General features: G+C 33.2%; 1 protein-coding gene across 5 annotated transcripts; it reads right to left on the bottom strand.

The window, feature by feature from the left end:
* Positions 1–1,223: 1,223 nt before the first annotated feature.
* LOC106474360 (tight junction-associated protein 1-like) lies at positions 1,224–21,678 on the bottom strand. 5 transcript variants are annotated; one of them, XM_013935053.2, is made up of 8 exons: positions 21,600–21,678; positions 20,128–20,222; positions 10,882–10,922; positions 4,736–4,903; positions 3,921–3,987; positions 3,623–3,730; positions 3,271–3,354; positions 1,224–2,420 (listed from the first exon to the last, which is right to left on the bottom strand). In XM_013935053.2, the coding sequence occupies exons 2-8, from the start codon at positions 20,152–20,154 to the stop codon at positions 1,911–1,913; spliced, it is 1,005 nt and encodes a 334-aa protein (XP_013790507.1). In that variant the 5' UTR covers positions 20,155–20,222; positions 21,600–21,678; the 3' UTR covers positions 1,224–1,910. The 5 variants fall into 5 exon arrangements, with proteins under 5 accessions (XP_013790507.1, XP_022258379.1, XP_022258381.1 ...); XM_022402671.1 differs by lacking the exon at positions 21,600–21,678 and adding an exon at positions 10,255–10,569 and having other exon boundaries at positions 20,128–20,175; XM_022402673.1 differs by lacking the exon at positions 21,600–21,678 and adding an exon at positions 17,639–17,692 and having other exon boundaries at positions 20,128–20,157.
* Positions 21,679–21,901: the final 223 nt, after the last annotated feature.

The following is a 21,901-nucleotide window of genomic DNA, read 5'->3' as shown; positions in this document are numbered from 1 at the left end:
GTTAATATCTCAAAAAACAAAAATTAGTTTACAATATTCAAACTAAAAAAAAAACACATTAGCATTGAGTGAGTTTTCATATTTAATCGTACGTTTAGCAAGAACAGATTTAAATGGTAATAGTATAATGAAATGTATGATGGTAACTCTAGTCCAGCAAATAAAGCAGAGATATAATTGCAGATAGACAGATAACTGAGTCAAGTGAGCAGTAGTGACCATAAGTAAAGTGCGTGAATCTTTACGAATTATAGCGTGTGTTTAAGTTAAAGTGACTATCAAAATTCTGTGTATTGCAAAGTTGAACTGAGAAAGAATAAACCAGTTTTATTTAAAAAAGGACTTGTATTGCTGAAGTTCCTCGGGAAGAATTTATACCGGAAATTAACAAATGACCAAATATGCAACAATATTAATGTTTAATAAAGAACATTATTAAGAGAAACTATCATGGAGAAAGGCTTAAATATAAGTACAAACACTGGATCTTTAAAATAATAATCTCTTTGCCACATATGTTTACCGTAAGAAATCATTTATTGGCTTATACACTCGTTTTGACAGTTTCACACGAGACTCCTTCAAACATAACCTTGTTCTAAACTACCGTCTTCATTCAAAAATTTGAAAAATTCATAACATATTACAAAGTAACAGTTATCCCCTTAATTTCTTACACTCCATCACATGAAAACATTTAACAAATAAAATAGAATCTACCAAAAATCACACACTATCTTAAAATATCCACTAGTTCCTATCCTTCCTTTCATTGGCAAACAAAGTTTTAAACTCAAATATCAAATTCAAAAATTATTCAAAACATATTACCTACAAATTAAGTAATGTTTAGTACTTACATCAACATTTAGGATTAAAAGTATGTTTAAAACCAAAGACACTCTACCACTTCCTATGTGTTTATGGGTTCTATATAAAAAGACTTGTGGTAGCTGTAAAGCTACCCATATTGGTAAAACTACACGTCATCTACAAACATGTGCACACTATGTACATAGGAATTTCAGCTAGAAGCGGATGTAAGCTAAGTAATCCACCTGAGTCTGATTACACAGTGAGAATAACAACCACCCCATACTTCTAGAAAACTTTAAAGTTCTCGACTCCAGAATCACAGATTACAAATTCTTTATTAAAGAAAGCCTCTCCATTTTCAGTGACCACCCAACAATAACAACATTAATTCTTCCCTGCTGTCATTAATGTAATCAATTCTGGATTCTATTTAATATTTATTATTATTTTAAAGATACAGTGTTTATATTTATTAACACTGACGATGGAATTTAATGAAATTCCAAAACGTCCATATTAAAGATGTTTTTTGGTATTACTATGTTTTTAATATTGACTAAGTTTTCTTTTTTTGAAAAAAATAGGTAATGTTAGTATTTTTAACCACTGCAGCTAGACATACAAAGCTTCATGAGAGATAGGGAAATGTATGTAAATTCATCAAAAAAAAAAGTTCATACTCCTCTTTCCCACTAATTTTTACACAATAGTAAAATTTCTTTGTCAATTATCAGAGTATTACAGGATAAAACCAGTTGTTTACAACACTCAGTGAACTGCTTTACTAAATATGTGAAAAATGTCAGATTTGCTAAAAAAATATATGTTTCTTTTATTTTAATTATAATTTTATAGGAAAAAAACCCAAACTCTTACATAAATGTGAAGGAATCTTACAGGGTATTTCAAGAAGTAAAATAATAAGTTTTCAATATAGTACACACACTACACACAAAATTGCTAAAATTAAACTTTGTTTTTTTCCCTACTGACACACACACACCTAATATATTTCAGGCACATCTTGGAACATCTGAGACTATATCAATACTGTAATTTATGGTCAGCACCTACATTATAAGTTATTAGGATATTTATTTGTTAGTTTTGGTATCACCTATAGGGTCAGCATGCAGCTCACACCAATGGGAGTCTGTACTCGAGGAAGACTCTTTCCTTGCACAAGAGTGGACACAAATGGGTTGATTCCCACAAGACAAGCAGGAAACAATTTTGGATGACCACTTAGTTTGGGTTTCTTTATTGTGGTAATACACATTTTGTTTTTCACATTTACAAGCCATACAAATGACTTGTTTCTTGGCATTCCTTTCTTTCGTACGCTCTGCTAGAACTTTAGCTATTATGGCTGCTGATACACAGTCTGGAGGACTCTTTGACATCCTCTGTGAAGCTTGTGAGCTGCCATTCTGTTTCACAGATCCAACATTAGAGATTTTGCTAACTGAATACACCATGGCAGTTGGTGGAAATGTTGGAATGGGAATACGAATAGTACCCACTTCTGGATTATTATTCTGTGTTTCTTTTTTAGTCCTGTTATTTAGATGAGATTTGACTCGTTCTTGTAAATCTAAAGGAATCTGTAAGGGATGGAAGTTGAACATTCATTAAAATCCACAGTTTACATTGTGTGGAAATGGTCCAGGTTCAATAAAACTTCAAATTGGCAATAAAAACATGTTTCACAATAAACTTTGCTGTGTTTCTCAGAGTTGGCTTTTTTCTGTTTTCATAGCTTTTGCTTTTATAAAACTGCTGTTGAAACTACACGCAATATTAAAAATTGCAGAACATATTTTAAACTGTTTATTCAGCAAAGCTATTACAATCAAATTACACCAAACTCTTTCAGATTGGTTGTTTTTGGTTCATTAAGCCTCAACCACATATTGGTCCTAACTATAATGAGCCTAGAAATCTCATCAGAAAAAATGATAAAGTCAGATAAAATCTGCTTTAGGTATGTTTGAGTTAAGTGATTTTATCCAAATGTATACATAAATACTTTGAACACAAAAATATTTAAAAAATTAAAATCCAAAATAAAAACAACTAATTGTGAATTGATGCAAGTTTTAAACTCAGTGATCACTCAGGCTTCAAACTGGTACCTTTTTAGGTAGTATCGCCCAACAACAGTAAATTCTCCCTTCCCAATTTGTGCATACTTAAGAATACTCTGTATTATTCGTAGGTATGTTGATAAATTTGAATTTCAACTTATTTCATATTCTGCTTACCAAATTAAATAACATTAGCCATTACTTCTTTTATATACTGATATATATATATAGGGAAAGAAACGCATATAGCACATAAATAGAAAATCACGATACATAAAAAAACACTAACTTTTTAGTCATGAAAAAGTGTTATAATAAGAATGTTCTTGGGAGTAATAAAAATGTAGAAAGACAAAAAATACTTTACCGAGCTATATTTATGAGAAACAAAGTGTGAAGGTTTACACTGGAGGAGTTGAATAGCAATGTTACAGTCATTCCTATAGTGCTCCTGAAAGGAAGAACACACGTTGTAACCTCAACTATTTTAATCTGTAATAGTTACTACCATAGTAGAAATGAGTAATAACCTCTTTTTAAAATTATAGTTATATACTGCTTACTATACAGGTTTCTGAAGGAATCATTAAAAGGAAAATATCTAAACTGGAAATGCAAGAAACATATTATATATGATAAAACACAGAGGCTGTTGATTTTTTACTTTTAGCAGATTCTGTTGGCTATAACAGCCCAATAAATTACTTTAAAAAGCTTACACTTTCTTCTTCTAATTCAGTGATACTGAATCTAGCTTCAACTAATTTTGTTGTGATGTCAGAAAGATCTCTTGTTAATACAGCTTTTTCAGTTTCATATTTATCCACCTGCAAAACAACAACAACAACAAAATTAATGGAGTATTACTTCATAACAAATAAAGCATTTCCAGAATAAGAAATAAATCATGTGAGATTAATACTTTTTCAAATAACCAATTATTTATTGTCAAAAAAAATAATTATAATTATATTACTGAAAGATGCTATTTCTCTCAACCAACAAATTTATACTCACAATTTTTAAAAGTTTGTCTTCAAGTCCTTGGTTTACTTTCTGAAGCTTCTTGTGACTCTCATGCAGCCTGTAAAATAATAAAAAAAACAAAAAACAAACATAAATAAACTTTTTGTTAGTTACCCATGCAGCAGAGGTGTCGCTAGGTGCTTAACAGGTTCGTGGGCTGCGGACCATAGGCACTAAAATTTTCAGTGTTTCAATATGATATCAATCATGGTTTTCTATTCTCATTTTTCAAGATGACAACTAGAGATTTGGGGCACTGCCAAATAGAATCAGGACATAGACTTCATGTGCCAGTACCTAGCAATGTCTTTGCCATGCAGTCTGTCAACTTACAAACATTGATATTTATTTCATTACTGATCCCCTATGGAAAATGTGCTCAATCATTACTAAGTTTAACTACTTAACTCTCAAATTGTTTTTATACACCATATCATATTGAGTGATTTTATATTTTTGACTTTTACAACACTTGAGGTAAAGGAATGACCAAAACAATTGGACAAAATAACCAGCACTAATTAGAGAGTTTAACTGCAATATTAATGGAATTAGTATTTAAATTTTTGGGGCTCATGCATTATTAAGAATCTAGATTTTAAACCAACGCTGTTATCTTATTTGAAGATATTTCAAGTATGCCAAGTCTTAAAGCTGTACTGCAAAGGTTAACATAAAAAATATTCAAAATGAATATTACTTCTTTAGCTATAAAAAACTATACAACAATTAGGCTTATTAGCTTATACAAACCACCAGATTTTAAACATTTCAAACCTCCTTCTTCAAATGTTTAGCTTTTATACCTTTGGTATTTTTCTTGCCATAAAAGAAGTTCCTGGCGAAGGGCTGCATTCTCTCCTTTGGGAAACCTCTGGGCATGGTGGATAACGTTGGTGTCCATTTGAACAATGTGGTTCTCCCTCTCAACCAACTGGCATTTTAAGTTTTCTATTTCTTGGTGTAGGTGTATACTGTGACATAAGGACAACAGGTGTTAATGTTTCATAAAATTTCAAATTTAATAGTATTTGAGAAGTGTTCCCCAAAAGTATGGTGAATATCAGTTGAAATAAAACAAACTAATTATACAAAGTTGCAGTAGGAGTACGTTTTCAATATTTTATGTTAATCTTGAACAGCTGAAAAACAATGCTAGCTGTTTCTAATTTGCTAATTCTTTCAGAAACTGATAATTGTGATCTCTAACTCACCACAGATTATGTAAAATGTCAAAGTTTTAAGTATATATATGAGTGGCTGTATGCGACTTGTTGGCAATAAATTCAAACAATAAACAGATAGTATGCACTCCACTTGTTTTAAAATAATATATTCAAAACAATATAAATGTATGTACAAAAATTCTTTACACTATGGAGATCACAGTTGTATCTTAAGCACTATACAGTTCTCATCTTCTTGTCAAAAGTTCACTTAGGTAATTCAGTTGCTTTAGAATCCAGTTGACAAGTCAAAATATTTTTTTTCTACTTTTATCACAATAGTATTGGTGAATAATTCACTTACATTGTCTCTTGGGTTACCACAGTTGTATCATGAACTTCCAATAATTGTCTTTCCATCAAAGTCCACACAGGTGGGTTCAATTAATTTAGAACCCCCTTTAACAAGACAAATTGTTCTCCTTATCTCTATCAAACTGTTAATCTCACTTTAACTATCAACCTTTAAGGCTATTCACTCCCATGATGGCAAACTTCACGTTTTCCAACTTTCCAACTGACTGAACTTCTTTTCACTTTCTTTTTTCTCCGCTCCTGCTAGTTTTGTTGCTGCTATTTATATGTTTGTCACTGAGGCCTCTAGAAATCACATCAATGACTTGCAAACACAACGTATAATGGCCTTGACATTAATGAATTACAAACACAACGTGTGACTCTTACCAAGTTATGTAACCAAACTCGTCATAGCTGTCACCTTTAAATAATTGCTTTTAATTCGTGTTATGAAAAAACCTAACAATCATGAAATATTAACTCACAAAATAAATAAATTAATAACACCTCCACTAAACAGTTTTGTATATCCAACAATAAACCCCTCTTCAAGAAAAATATTTACAATATATTTTTTTACACAATATACAAAGACTGTTCTTAGATCATATACTAAGTCTTCTCATATAGTCTACACCAACATTTTTTGTTTGTCTCTCCTAGCATAGGGTCTCCAATAGAGCTTCACTTTGACTTCTTGTCTTCATCTTGATCTTGTGTTGTCTGGGATCTGTATTTCCTAATCTATCTGTATATTGAGTCAGTAGATTTTGTTCCTCTTTCTTCTTCTTACCAGTCAGTTCTCCATTTATGTTGACGTCTTTGTACGTCTCATCTCCACCCATTAGTCTTAGGCCTAGTAGGTCTTTATCTTCTATATTAAAGTCATTGTCTTCAGATTCTGCTTCTATGACAACCACACCTGCCATGTCCATCTGTACCTCAATAAATGCATCTGTTAGGTCTTCTTCCCCCTCGAAGTACCTCTTCAACAGATTGGTATTGTAGACCTTGGTTGTTCCATCAACTTTCACTTTATAGTGATTTCTTCTGACCACTTCCCGTACCCTGAAAGGTCCTTTCCACTGCCAGGCGAGTTTGTTGTTGGCTGTGGGTAGCAGAATTAAAACCTTATGTCCAACTCTGAAATGTCGACCCTTGGCTTTCTTTTTATAGAAGTGTTTCTGACTATCTTTGGGTTTGGCCTCCATAGTAGGACTGCTTTGATAGGTCCAGTTCAATATTTCTTTCTGGTCCTCTGTTTTGTAAGTCTCTTTCCTCTTACTCTTGTGCTCAACTTTCTCTCGGGCACTGTCCCAAGGTTTATGTGGTGAAGGGTCTTTTTTCTTCACTTACTTCAAATTTTTTCTACTTGGTATGTTTCCTATCACCAAGTCCTATATAGCTTCCTTGATACACATGGCCTCTAGGTCTCCTACATAATATGGAGTATCCACCTTTATTTTTGCTATGGGAAAATTTCTCACTGTCCCATCAATTAGCAAACACCAGTGTACCTTGCCTGTCATCTGATCATTGGATACTAGACTGGTTCTCACTGCTGCACTACTGCACCCAGTGTCTCGTAGAACCTTCACTTTCTTGTCTCCAACATAGCCTTCATATATTGGCATATTATGATATTTGTAGCATGTTCCGATCACTACTGGCACTGTTGATCCATTTGCTAACTTGAGCCAACAATTTGTTGTACATTGATCAATCATGGAATTGACACTTCCTTCTTGTGGTGAATCTGATGTGTTTTCTTGATTCTGTTTCTTCTGAGAGCAACATCCATGGTGTCAGTCACTCTTCACATTTCTTGCCAGCACTATCTTTGTAAATAGTTCCAGCTGCTGTATGTCGAGATTTTTGCTGTTGCTTGCTGGTAATGGACTTGATCATCTTGTCTACATTTTTTGGTGCTCTCTCCTTTAGGAACAATGATATATCAGTGGAACATGTGATCATCAACTGTTCTCATATTAGTAGATCTGCCAGTCCCTCAAAACTATTTTCACATTTGGCCATGTCAGTCCACCTGGTGAAGTATTGCTGTAGACGTGCCACAAATTGAAATACAGTTTCTCCAGTGTCAGGTTTGACTTCTCTGAACTTCTGGTGAAAACTTCTTCAGTAAGTTCATATCATTTCAGCTAAGCCACTTTTAATTTGTCATAGTCCATGGCATCTTCTGATGTCATGCCTGCATATACTTGTAGGCCTTTTTCTGTGAGATGTGGGCTCAGACAGACTGCCCAGTCACCTCTGTCCCAGTTCTGACTTTGGGCAAATCTTTTTATATCTCTCCAAGAAAGCATCCATGTCATCTTTATGTTCATCAAACTTGGGCAGCTTGGGTTGGGTGGCCTGACTCTATTGTCATTCTTGGGTCCTTTTTCTTTCTATTGAGTAAGATTGGCAATCTCAATTTGTATTCTCATTTTATTTCCAGTGTCTCCTTTCTCTCATTCTCTTCTCTTTCCTTTTCTTCTTTCAGTCTTTATCTTTACTTCTTTTAGTCTATCTTCCTCTCTTCTCTGTTTACACTCTTCTCTCTCTAGTTCTTGTTGTTATTTAACAAACTCTCATAGTTAATTGTCTTTTAACCCGAGAAACTCTCCTCTTTCTATCCATTTATCAAAATTTGACATGGTTATATGGCATGATTGTAATCTCCACACTAATTTCACTACTACTACAGTTGTGCAAATATAGGCCTACTTATTCTCACTGTTGTATCCATGTCTTTTTTTTATACTGATATTTACCACTGTACAATCCTGTCATGGATGCTAAAATGTCATTTTTAAGTATATATATATATGAGTGGGTGTTAAGGATTCTTCTACAGTAGGTGTCTGATTTGTTGGCAATAAATTTAAACAATAAACAAACAGTACACAATCCTCTTGTTTTAAAATAATATATTCAAAACAAGATAAACATACAAAAATTCTTTACACTATGGAGATCACAGTTGTATTTTAAACACTATACAGTTCTCCTCTTCTTGTCAAAAGTCCACAAAAGCCAAACTATTTTTCTCTACTTTTATCACAATAGTATTGGTGAATAATTCACTTACGTTGTTTCGTGAGTTACCACAGTTGTATCAAGAACTTCCAATAATTGTCTTCTTTCCGTCAAAGTCCACACAGGTGGGTTCAATTAGTTTTGAACACCCTTTGGCAAGACAAATTATTATCCTTATCTCTATCAAACTGTTAATCTCACTTTAACATATTAGCCATTAAGGCTATTCACTCCCACAATGGCTAACATCATGTTTTCTAACTTTTCTCTGACTGAACTTCTCTTTCACTTGACTTTACTTTTTCTTTATCTCAGCTCGTTTTGCTGCTGCTATTTATACATTTGTCCTGAGGCCTCTAGAAATTTTTATAGTCTTGACATCTATGAGTTGCAAACACAACGTACAATAGCCTTAAAATCAATGAATTACAAACACAATGTATGACTCTTACCGAGTTACATACCCAAACTTGTCATAACTATTGCCTTTAAAATAAAAGCTTTTTACTATCAGGTTATGAAAAAAAAACTAAACTACCACGAAATATTAACTCACAAAATAAATAAATTAATAATACCTCCACTAAACAGTCTTGTATATTCAACATAAAGTAAAACTAACAAAGATCAGTATCTGACTGGGGCTTATGAAATGTGGTACCATCTATTGAATGGCATCAAAAACACAAATCCATAAAATATTCTCACACTTTGGGTATTCAAGATTCAGACAATTAAAAAAAATAACTGTGGTATGTGCAACAACCATTTCTTTACAACAGAAAACAATTTTAAGTAAAAGTACTCTCCTCACAACAAGAACATGACTTTCTATGAGACTGTACGTGAGGGTTTGATTATATCATTATTGATATTTTGAAATGTAGTATTAAAAACTGGAGTTCTTAAAAAAAACTTTATTATTTTTTTCAATAACATTACAGTTTATATCAGTAAAATATATGAAAATATTGAGTTCTGTACATTGAATACTTTTGATGCAGTGAGTTGTGTATGACATAATCCTAACACTACACGTGCAACACATTTCATAAGCCTCAATCACCACTTCTGACATTGAAATCTTGTTGTATTTTAGCACAACAGAAGGCACCATTGTATGTATTATTTTGGACACAAACATGTATAGATGTATATATGGCCATGCCATTGCTCCATTATAGTAAGATACGGCAACTAACCACTAATAGTTACTTTTGTACTGCAACTAACCACCAATAGCTACATTTGTACTGCAACTAACCACCAATAGCTACTTTTGTACTGCATCTAACCACCAATAGTTACTGCATCTAACCACCAACAGTTACTTTTGTACTGCATCTAACCACCAACAGTTACTTTTGTACTGCATCTAACCACCAACAGTTACTTTTGTACTGCATCTAACCACCAACAGTTACTTTTGTACTGCATCTAACCACCAACAGTTACTGCATCAAACTACCAATAGTTACTTTTTCCACCAAAAAACTGTGCAACCTGAGTAACTAAATTTTTGCATTGTCATAAGAATTATTAGCATGGTATTTTCAGATAAACAAATTTCCACACAAGTATCAGACAGGTCTGCTTACTAATGGGAGGACCAAATATGAAACTTGCAGAGTAATCTGAATCTGAAAACTCGACTGAGTTTTACATCCAGTGAGAAATAATATTGGACATATTTGATGGAAATGAAAATAATCTTTGGTTAGCCACAAGAAGAACCAAAAAAAACAAAAAACAAGTTTGCTTACCTGCTTAGACAAGTGGATGACTGCCCCTACTGGATCAGTGAATAGATCGTCAGCTTTACGTCCCTCAAGATGAATCTCTGCCGAACTAGTCACGATGAAAACCAAGTAGGACTGAGAAAGAATAGATGCTTTGTTCATGCAAGAAAGCTTGTATCCTTTCTCTTGCAAGGGCATCGTCACATGACTTGTCATTCTACCACAGCATAAGTTTGCTGTGACATACAAACACCATCCACTCAGCCAGCAAAGGACGTTGTAGTTGACCCTTTTAATGTAGATGTACCACAACATCCCCTCAGGCAGAGTAGATATTATCTGCAATAGAGAACAAAGACAAGAAGGCAACTGGAACAAGACAACTTCAGTAGTTTTGTGGATCACATGTTTATGCCAAAACTACACAGAAATTAACCAAATAAAGATTTTTAAAACTTTTTATATTAAAAAAAGCAGGTAGTAAACATATGATATGCCAGCATATCACATTAGTACACTCAAGCACCCCAGTTAGTATTGTTAAACTTTAGATGCTTAATAATTATCTCAAATAACTAAATATTTTGAGATCAGTTTTTTTAAATTTCCTACTATCAAAATTAAAGAAAAATAAATGGTTTGATTACTTACCTGTTATTATTTACACAACTTTCACAGAAGCAGCCACACTCCTAATAAACAAACAGAGGTAATGTTACTATATTATACATCCTAACTTCATGACTGAACAATGAAAATCAGAGAAATGCAACAATAAAAACAGTATTCACATGAACCTTATTTCATAGTCTTTCAGTCTTAATTAATGAGTGTTGGCTCCTAAGTTTAAACAATGAACATGATCAAGAAACTCAAGCATAATGGTTCATTATCATTTTTATTCAGTCTAATTAATAACTGTTTGTTCCCTAGTTTAAACAATGAACATGATCAAGAAACTCATACATAATGGTTCATTATCATTTTTATTCAGTCTAATTAATAACTTTGTTCCCTAGTTTAAATATGAACATGATCAAGAAACTCAAACATAATGGCTCATTATCATTTTTATTCAGTCTAATTAATAACTGTTTGTTCCCTAGTTTAAACAATGAACATGATCAAGAAACTCAAACATAATGGTTCATTATCATTTTTATTCAGTATAATCAATAACTGTTTGTTCCCTACTTTAAACAATGAACATGATCAAGAAATTCAAATGTTATAATTTTCCTATACTGAAATTGTATTTCTGATGTGTACTTCTCTCTGTTTACAAGATTAGCTATTCTCATCCATTGCTGCCCTCTATGTGCAAACTTCTTATTACACATGCCATCAAATGATTCCAATGTGTCTCTCTCATACAGATCATCATGTGCCACTTCTCTACTATGCGGCTTTATCAAATTATCACTTTGCAGTTTTGCAGATGATGGAAGTACCGGAATTGAGTTGGGAGTAAGGGTGGGAAGTGTGTGTTGAGGGAAGTACCTATCAGAAATAGGAGGGATATAATAACTCAATCCCACAATAAGAAAAATGGGTAAACGAGGATATGTCCCATGGTGTAGAGTGGCTAGTGCATGGTGGACTGTACTCGGTAAGTCAACTACCTCCAGAACCTCCTCACGGGGTACCAACATCTGCGCAAGGGTAGGATTATACTGGATTAGTTCTGAGCTATAGATCTGGGAATTTGACATCCGGTATCAAATGCAGAAGGAGGAAATCGAGGGAGGAAGATAGACAACCCTAAATCTATGTGAGGAACTGTGTTGATCGGTTCCCTCAAAATCCAAAACTAGCTCGCGAGGTACCGACATACACACAAGGGTAGGATGAGGGCTCCCAATCAAGGGGGTGAACCACAATTTGACATCTAACTCTGCTGTATGGTTAATCACAAATTGGAGGCTATTATGTCATCTACACTGACAGAACACTACTGCCCTACTCTGAACTGAATGATTATAGCCATCTTATATGGAGCTCATCCAGCAGGGTGCCTCCATGGTCAACCACACCAATGGCTTGGAACTGGTAAGTGGTAAGGACTCCCATACTCTTCTAGAAGAAAATGGGGCTGAAATGCATTGGAAAGCCCAGAGGAACATCGACATCCCAGAAAATGCAATGGGTGATCATGAAACCCCATTTTGAAAGGCAGACCATACTGATTTATTCAATCACGGCATGGGATCTGCTTTACCCATCAAGTACATGCGTGATACGGTCCGGGGTGGGTCAATTTATGAAGCAAGTATCGTGAAATTATTCACCTACAAGCAATCTGGTGAAATGAAAGGGAAGCTCTAGTCAACATGGAGTACAGTGCAGATTTAGAGTTAAAGAATACCTGGTCAGGCACTACTCGCCACAGAGTGAGATCCATTTAATGGAAGTATGAAGAATGGGCCGCTGAAAGAAAAAAGTATTCAGAGTCACACCAAAATCTGAAGTACAACTACAAGAAGAAGGCAAAAACCCGAAGAAGACGAAACTGAGATATGATGTAAGTAATGGGAGATGAGCATGTTAAGGTTGGTCCATATGCCTGATTATAGGATTTCCTCCTAAGGCCAACAAAGACGAGAAGCAAGGGAAAAGATTAGATGTCAGATTTGATGAGAGGTAACACAGAACAAAGTACGGTGGGAAGGGGACAAGGAGGAATAAACCAACTGGATCAAACGACAAATCCAATTGGTGAGGGTAAAAGGGGAGAGATTTCTGGATGATGAGGGTTACTACAGGACAAAGAGATGGGAATGGAGACCATGAAAGGAAGCCATGCAGGCAATATAACAACAAAGGGCATGCACAGGACATAAATTCTATCCATATCAGGACATGGGTAGAGATGAGAAATAGGGAAGGGAAATAGGTGAAAAGGAGTAGTTACCCTAACAAGCCACTAGATAAAGAAGAAGATAAGTATGGTGGTAAAGTGTGTGTGTAACATCTATGGCTAACAAGCCAGACTGCCGACAACCACAGGCCAAAAGGAGAAGGAAATATGCTTTAAGAGACAGGTGAAACAAAGATCACAAGGAAATAGGTTCAAAAGGAAGTAAAGTAAGGGAATGGAGGACCACATTAACATCCCAATCTGGAAGAGCATGTTGACGAATCTGGAAGGAACTGATTAACATGGTAAGGACGGGTGAGAGAAAAACTATGCATTAATGGGAAAGATTAAAGGTATGGAATAAATTGCCCAATAACCTGAAATCAAGAAGACTGAAAACCCCAGGTCAAAAAGCCACATGAGAAACTTGGGGATACCAATAACAGAAGGACGAACAGCAGAAAATCCCCAAACCTGGGCCTATGTGCAAAAGTCTTTCCACTTTTGCTGATACACTTCCATGAAGGAAGGGCGGATGGATTGAACCAAATAAAAAGCTACATAACAGGATAAACCAGATCTCCTTACCAAGGACCGGACAAAAACCAGATGCAAAGATGGAGGACGTAAAGTGTGGGATGCAGAACCAGTGACTGGGGTTGATGAAGGAGGTTGGGCAATAAGGTTGAGCCAGCCAGTATGGAGCAATGAGAAGGACCCAGCACAGAGTGGCATGGGTAACAGAAATTACCCCATGAAATAATCAGATAGGAGGATAAACATATTGGAATTTGTGTGACCAATCCTGGCTGAAGGCATCTGAAGGGATGAGGTACTGGGGGCCAAAAGATGGGTAACTGGATACTTAAGGTGGTGGCAAATGCATCGATGTGATGAAAACCTCACAGATTGCAAAGCCATACAGGCAATCTGGAGATAAAGGTTGACCCATATAATGTTTTAATCTCCCTGCGAATAAACGTAGACAAATCTCCTGATGGCTCGCCAGCACCTGCAGCTTGTGGTAAAGTGCCTATTGAATGTGAGACACCTGAAGTGGTGACATTTACTTTGGAATTCATGTTGTATAAGTCGACAAAAGCATTTGAAGGAAAAAATAAATGCAACTAAAAGAAGGGTAATTGAACCTAAATGCTTTAAAAAAAGAACTGAGTATGTGAAATTAAACCACATCGAGAACTAATTCAATCTCAAACACTAATCAAGATGAAAAAAAAAAACATGTCTGAGTGCAAGTGCTGCTAAACAATAAGTGATAATTCAGTAGAGGTGCATAGAGGGAACCACATGCATCACATGAGTGTACTATTCTCCTATTGGTGGAGAAGTGGCACATGATAGTTTGCATGAGACACACACATTGGAATCATTTCATTTCAATAGGGGGTGCAGAAGACTTGTGACATGCATAATCAAAAAAGTTCACAAATAGAACAGCAATGAACAACAAAAGCTAATTTTGTGAGCGGAGGGAAGTACTGTATCAGAAGTAATGGTTCATCATTATTTTTATGGCAACTGAAATTTGAGATTTGCAGTTTAAACACTTATAAAGTAAGATCTGAATGAAAATAACTAAATAATTTGACTGTTAAAATAATACTTATATTGATTATAAAGCAAAATTATGTATAAAGTTAACAACAAACAAACTGCACTATTTTGTTAATTTAAATGTAGTTGATCACACGAACTGGCTCATGATTAAAACATTTGACTAATTTTGAGATAGTTGCAAATCAAAATGGAGAAGATAACTTGAAAGAGAGTTGAATTACATCAATAATTAACAACTTTAAACATTCACTAACTTGTTTATTGGAGGAGATAACTTAAAAAAGAGTTGAATTACATCAATAATTAACAACTTTAAACATTCACTAACTTGTTTATTGGAGGAGATAACTTACAAGAGAGTTGAATTACATCAATAAATAACAAAACATTCACTAACTTGTTTATTTTTGGATATTGAACAAAGTTAAACAAGGACTATTTGTTGCACTAATCATCTCTAATTTTGAACTGACTGATAAGAGGCAATGCAGCTACTCAAAAGCACTCACTATCAATTCTTGAGTTGCTCTAATCAAACAGTGGAATTTGCCTGTGAATTTTGTAATGTACTCATGGTCTCAGACTTCATAGCATTATTGTATGGCAATGGGACAAGAACCATGGACTCTCAGATTCACTGTCTAGCCCACTGATCTCTAGATCACATATAGCCCTACATCCACTCAGTAAGCCATGTGTTTATTTTTACACTTTAATGTCTAGTTTCATATTTACAATTGAAATTATTTGTACAAATATATATCTGTATGCCCATAATGTCCTTGTTTCTCAATTTTTCTTTTTTTAAATCCTCTTTTCTTCCTCATGTACTGGTTTTGGTCTAGCTGTTAGTTTGGATACTTTTATATATATATAATTTTATATAATACACAGTAAGGTTATTTAACCAATGTTCTCTTAATCCATTAATTTATTTTTATGCTAATAATGACGAGGATCAGAATTTAGGTCTAAATAATGAATGTAAAAATGTCAAGTTGCTGAGTAAATAAATCTCAAAAATTATAACCTTAAGCATTATTAATAAATCTCAAAAATTATAACCTTAAGCACTATTAATAAATCTCAAATATTGCTTTTATATGATATGTTCTTATTAACATTAAAATTTGCACACTATTTTGCAAAATTTAAGTTCAACTTTTAAACTCGCACACATGAGGGATAAACTTTATATTTTTACCATTATACTTTAACAAAATATTTATTTCAATAATTAATTTTGGTGGACTGACAGGTTTGGAAACAAATGCCCATCTTAATAATGTCCTTTTTTTTAAATGTAAACTTACATTTAGCCGAAAGCTTGCATTTTTGATTCTAAGATTCACATACAAAACATTTGGTCATGTTATTCATTTTACATTTAACTATTTCCATGGGATAAAAGTTCAGTATTAATGTAATCAAACAAACTTTCATAACAAGCTCTAAAGCCAAATTTACATGGGTTTATGCAGGTACCAGCACTGAAACACATATTCAGGTTATAAAACGAGAGATACTATGACATAATTTAGTTTCAATTAACAAAGAACGAGCCTGTGATGCTCTTATTTCTACCACTTACAAGCAGTAGTCTGTAACTGAATGCAAAATCTACACAGAGATTCTACAAGTATATCATTATAAACTTTTTCACAGATATACATTTTCAAAGGTGATCAATATACCTATGCAGGGCATCATTCAAGTCAAAGATAGTTAAAAATGGCTATAAGTAATTAAAAACACTGCACAATGTTTAAAAAAGATTTAAATTGCTAGAATGTTAATGCTAATATTAATCTGCAAATATATTTTATCTAGATAGTTAAATGGTATTCTATAATGTTAAGAATGCTCTTATTGATGAAAGTGTATAGCATTAAGAGGGTGGATGAGCTGCACAATGCTAAAATGTGTATATATGGACATAAATGCACGGTGTTAAAATATGTGGATGTGAACGTAACTGTGTAACATTGAAAATATGTAAGGAGACATAACTGCACAGCATTAAAATATGTGGATGTAACTGCATGATGTTCAAAATATTTATAAGTACATCACAGTACCAGTTTAAGTAAATACATAAGTACAGTGGCAAAAGGTTATACACACAAATATAGATGTCACAGTATAACATTAAATATAGATAGATAGATAGACATTATAATATTAAGAATGTGTATCTGGACATCACAATCTAAAGTTAAGTATATTGTTGGGAAGCTTCTTGTGGATTATTCAGTAAAAGAAATAATGTAAACATCCAATCTACTTAATGATAACATTAAATATAACTGTACAGTAAAAATCACTCAATTTATATTACAAGTAACTTGAGCAATTAACAACTATTACATAATTGAGTGGTAACAGTATAATTCACATCTTAACTATGTTAAATCACTTGCAATATGTACATTCTATTTCTGTTACTTTTGTTAAGCAAGTTAGCTATATGTAGTTCACTGGAGAATTCCTGGGAGAACTGAATAATGACCCAAGTAGTACCTCACGTCATACATTTATCAATAATGCTGTTATTTGCATATATGCTTGTTCTAGTTTTTACTGCTATGTTAAAATGTGTTGATACTGTGATATACAGACATACTAGGTGTTTTCTACTCCCTTACTTAGCTCCTTAAACCTGAAAGGACTCTACCAGTGTCCAGCCAAAAATCCTGATTACCCCATCAGATGTTAACAGCATCTGATAACATTTATGTCTCTTTGGCTAAAACTAATCCAAGCTATGTTATTTTCAACCTTTTATACATAGACTAGAAGTTCTCTGAAGCATTGTCATTTGTTTGAAACAAATTTCAGATCAATGGCAGAATGCTTGAAAAATTACAGGTTTAAAGAGATAATATAAGAATTTCCATACATACAGAGTACGCATTATTAACAAAGAATGTCAACCAAAGAAGCGACTAAGTTCCTTTTGCCCTAGTTACCTACTGAACTAGGTCATTCAACAAGGATATCACATGTACCTTCTTGTGGGAAGGTTTTCTGTAAAGGAAATCAACATAGATCAAAATGAACAATGATCTTTTTCACTGGCAAGTCACATGGTATCAAAAGAATATAACTTCCATTATTTTTGGATGGGAATGACAAACACCCATTTCAATATCACATTTTCTGAGAAGAATAGCATTTAACAAGATTCAACACACTTCTTTTCTGAGAACTCTCTCCAGTAAAAGTGATCAAAGCTACACTTTTGATTGTCATTTGGAGAGATTGTTTCACTGTATTTTACCTTGTGTCCAGTCTCATTCTTTTCTTTGATCTTAGTTGAGATTCAAAAATTCTGATTTGGTCTATAATAAAAAAATTCTGGCAGACCTCCTGTTATTCTGCAGAACCTACCAAATCTTAAATTAGAGTACCTCAGAATAGCCCAATGTGTAAAATTTCTACACAGGCATTGACCTGCAGATATGTTTCTTCAGTCTATTTGTTGTTCTTTCCATCTTGTTTCAAGTTTCAGTGAATAAACAAGAAAGAAAACATCTATGAAAGCAAATACTAAAATTTATCTAAAAAACCATTACAGAAGAACTGCATTGCCAGAAACCAATGTTTCAACAGTGTGACATTGCACTCTTGACAACATGTAATAAATGTTTGTTTCATTTACACAAAAACATATTAGTTTGAAGTAAAAAATTAACTACATGATTCAATTTGAATTCTTGTTGTGAACATTGGTGTATCTTATTAATAGTAGTTAAGATTTAGCTGTTGTTGTTGTTTTTAGAATTTTTAAGCAAAGCTACACAACAGCTTTCTTCATTAATCATCTAAAATTTTGAGGTGATAGACAAAACAGAAGACATTAGTTCTCTGCACCTATTGCCAACTATTGAGCTACTCTATAATTAAATACTGGAATTTAATCATTGACCTTATAATGGACGAACAGTCCCAGATACCCTCTTACCATCTCTACATGCTATAAACTACATAATGAATTAAGTTTAAAAGTTATTTTCACCAGTTGTTAATATAAATTGTCTGTGTTCACTGCAAGTGATATTCTGGAAACACTTATCCTTCAAACAATTCCACTTGCCAATAATATCTACGCTACTTGGATTACTGTGGGTAAAAGTTATATTATTCTAGTGTAAAAAATTCTGGGTGATAGACACACAGAGCTGGAAAACTAGTGGTATTTGCTAACTGACTAATCGACGGCCCCATTAATCAATTAGTACCCATCCCCTACAAACACCCAATTGTACTAAAAACAGGGATGTGATACTTTCATAACTTCACTGCACTATTCTAGCATGGTATTGACCTCTCTACTTACATTTACGTTGTTTTATTTTTAAAGTAATTTTCATATCGTAGATCTCTTCTGAATTCATTTATATGAATTCTAAAAACCTCCTAAATGAAAATTACACATTTTTGTTCAGTAAAACTTTAAATTTTATTTTTTATTTTCTCTACCCTAACTCTGTTTGGACTTGGTAGATATTCTGATGACACAAATTTTTGTTGAATATTCTTTTTATGTTTATACATAAAATCAAAATACATTGGCTAAGAGGCTTCTTAAACTAGCTACTTAATTATATATAATTGCAAACACGTTATGCCATAAATAAAAACATTACTACCCTTATCAGTAATAGTAAATATTAGACAAAAAACATTTCTTTTGCAAAATGCATAAAATGAAACCTTCAGAAGTGGTCTATGATATGAAACCAAAATTAATTTGAAAAACAAACAAAAACGAAACAATGTTAACAAATAAGATTAATACCATGTTAGAATAATTCAAAGGTTAAAAAATGTTATGAAGGCAGCACACTGTTCTATGAGCTGCTTTGCCACAGCTAACAAATTTCTGAAATTTGAAATTAGATTCAAACATATTTTTTTTTCTATTTAGTCCTCTTTATCCATCATTTGGTAAAATTTACTTTTTTTCCTTTATTTAGTATCCCCCCCATTTAGTTCTTAATTTACTTCTTCATCTAGTCCCCATTTTTATGATTTAATTCCAAACCTTTCATCCACTTGGTTCCCTATCTAGCTCTCCCATTTTTTGTATCTAATTTACTCTAACTTTCAACTTAATCCACCATCCATTTCTTCCTTCATTATTTTGATTTATCACCTACATCAGGGGTTCTCAAATTATTTTTACTGGGTCCCCCTTTGAAAATATTTTGAGCTATGAGCCCCCCCCCTACCCACACACACACACACACACACATAAAGTGATAGCAAGTTACTGTACATACTCTAAAATATCCCTAATCACAATACATTTTATTATCTTTTGACTTCCCCTACAATAGTCTTGCAACCCCCTTTTGGGTTGGGACCTACATCACACTTTCTAATCCATCTGAAGTTTTCAAACAGACAATATACACAAATATTTTGAATATCAGTATCTTAAATGGAATAATGCATACCTGACAAACATATTTTCTGCCTTCCATCACCTGTGATAAAATAGTGGTTGTTTTTCTTGTGGCTCTCTAACTGAGGAGTGATAAAGATTACCCTTCTGCAATATAAAAATGTAAAAAAACAACCTCTTAACTCTCAAATTACCAATTTAGTTTTATATTACTTCATTACCAGCATGGTTCAGATATTACATCATAATGAGTAATTTTATGAGCTTGCTTGTTACAACACTCAGAGTTAAGACTGACCAAAAAACTTGGGTCAAGTTCCTCATTTTCTAATGACACAGAGCACCTCAGGAATATTTAATTGAACTGTAATATTTTGGTTCAAATTATTGTGTTATCAACAGGTTATTAAGGACCCTGTCAAAAACAATGTCAAGGAAACCACAAACAATTTGGTTGAAAGAAGTGATGAATGTGGTCAGCTACAGTTATTTCAAAGCTTAGATTATTGAATTTATGGGTAATAAATGCTATTATTTTTGAATTATATTTTTCATTGATTGAGAGGTTTATGGATAACCTTGAGGAGCTGATTGGCTTTCTGCCATCCACTTTTTGTTCTATGGCTGTAAATAACATTGTATAAAAACCATTGCTAAGCAGTAATTAAAAGGTTAAATGCAAAGCAAGTTATACCACTTCCAAACAAACACAATTAAATTTCTGCAAGTGTAAGTGTACATATTTAGTGCTCATCAAAGAAACTTCCATACTCTGTTAATTGTAAACCTAAAAGTAGAAAACAGAACAATTATCACAATATCTTAGAATGAAAACTTACAAACAGCAAAATAAAAAATATATTTTGAATTCCAATCTAATTTGAAAAGTACTCCATTCTACAACCCAAACAAAACTGCTCTTGTTAATTAACTCTTCTTGTGATACTAATCAACACACACTCGTCTTAGTTCCAAAAGTTTAAAAATATAATTTACAACTTCCATACATCTTTATTTGGCAAGCAAAATTTTCAGGCAAGAACAACAAAAACAGTGCTTACCTAGTTACGGATTTGATCATCATATAGTTATATGTTATAACTTATATAAGTATAACATATGGAAGGATATATTAATAAATTTACATAACAGAAATACTATTATTAAAGTTAAAGTTTATCATCTGAAAATATTTCACTCATTGGTGACAAAAAACATCGATACAAGAAAGTGAAAGAAAGCCCTTCAATCTTGTTCAAATTCATTAGGCCAGGTTTGTCTCTAAGTAACTTGTAACTGTAAACACTAAAACAGTGTTAAGTCTCTAAGCTTGAGTCTAGACTCCAGTCTTACTGAGTAAGAGATAATAGTCTGTGACATTATATACTATTAGTATTACTATAAAGACATTCACAATTATTTATGCTACGCTAATATTTGCCCAAATGAAGTTAATTATTCAAGATTTAAATTTAAGGATAATACAACTCAAGCAACTAATAATTTAATTATAAAAACAATTACCAGATACTATGTTAATATGAAACAACACGTCATTCGTCGTCAACATATGTTCGTCTTCTACGAAGTAGTAAGTACTAATACCTCTAAGGCTTACGGCGAACTCTGGTGTAGTTTAGAGAAAGCATTGTGAACGCATTGAAAAATTATTTCCCCGCAGCCGGGTTGTAACTTTTTTTACCTTTTATATTTCGTATATTCATAAAATAATGCATAAATTCTCTTATTTAAGTGGTGCTCTTTTGATTTACTGATAAAACGAAAATCTGCGTATTGTTACGTCTCTGTTTGTTTGTTAATTTTCC

This window comes from Limulus polyphemus, unplaced genomic scaffold, assembly GCF_000517525.1.
Source record: "Limulus polyphemus unplaced genomic scaffold, Limulus_polyphemus-2.1.2 Scaffold7118, whole genome shotgun sequence".
Lineage (NCBI taxonomy): Eukaryota > Metazoa > Arthropoda > Merostomata > Xiphosura > Limulidae > Limulus > Limulus polyphemus.
This window is presented reverse-complemented; position numbering and strand designations above follow the sequence as displayed.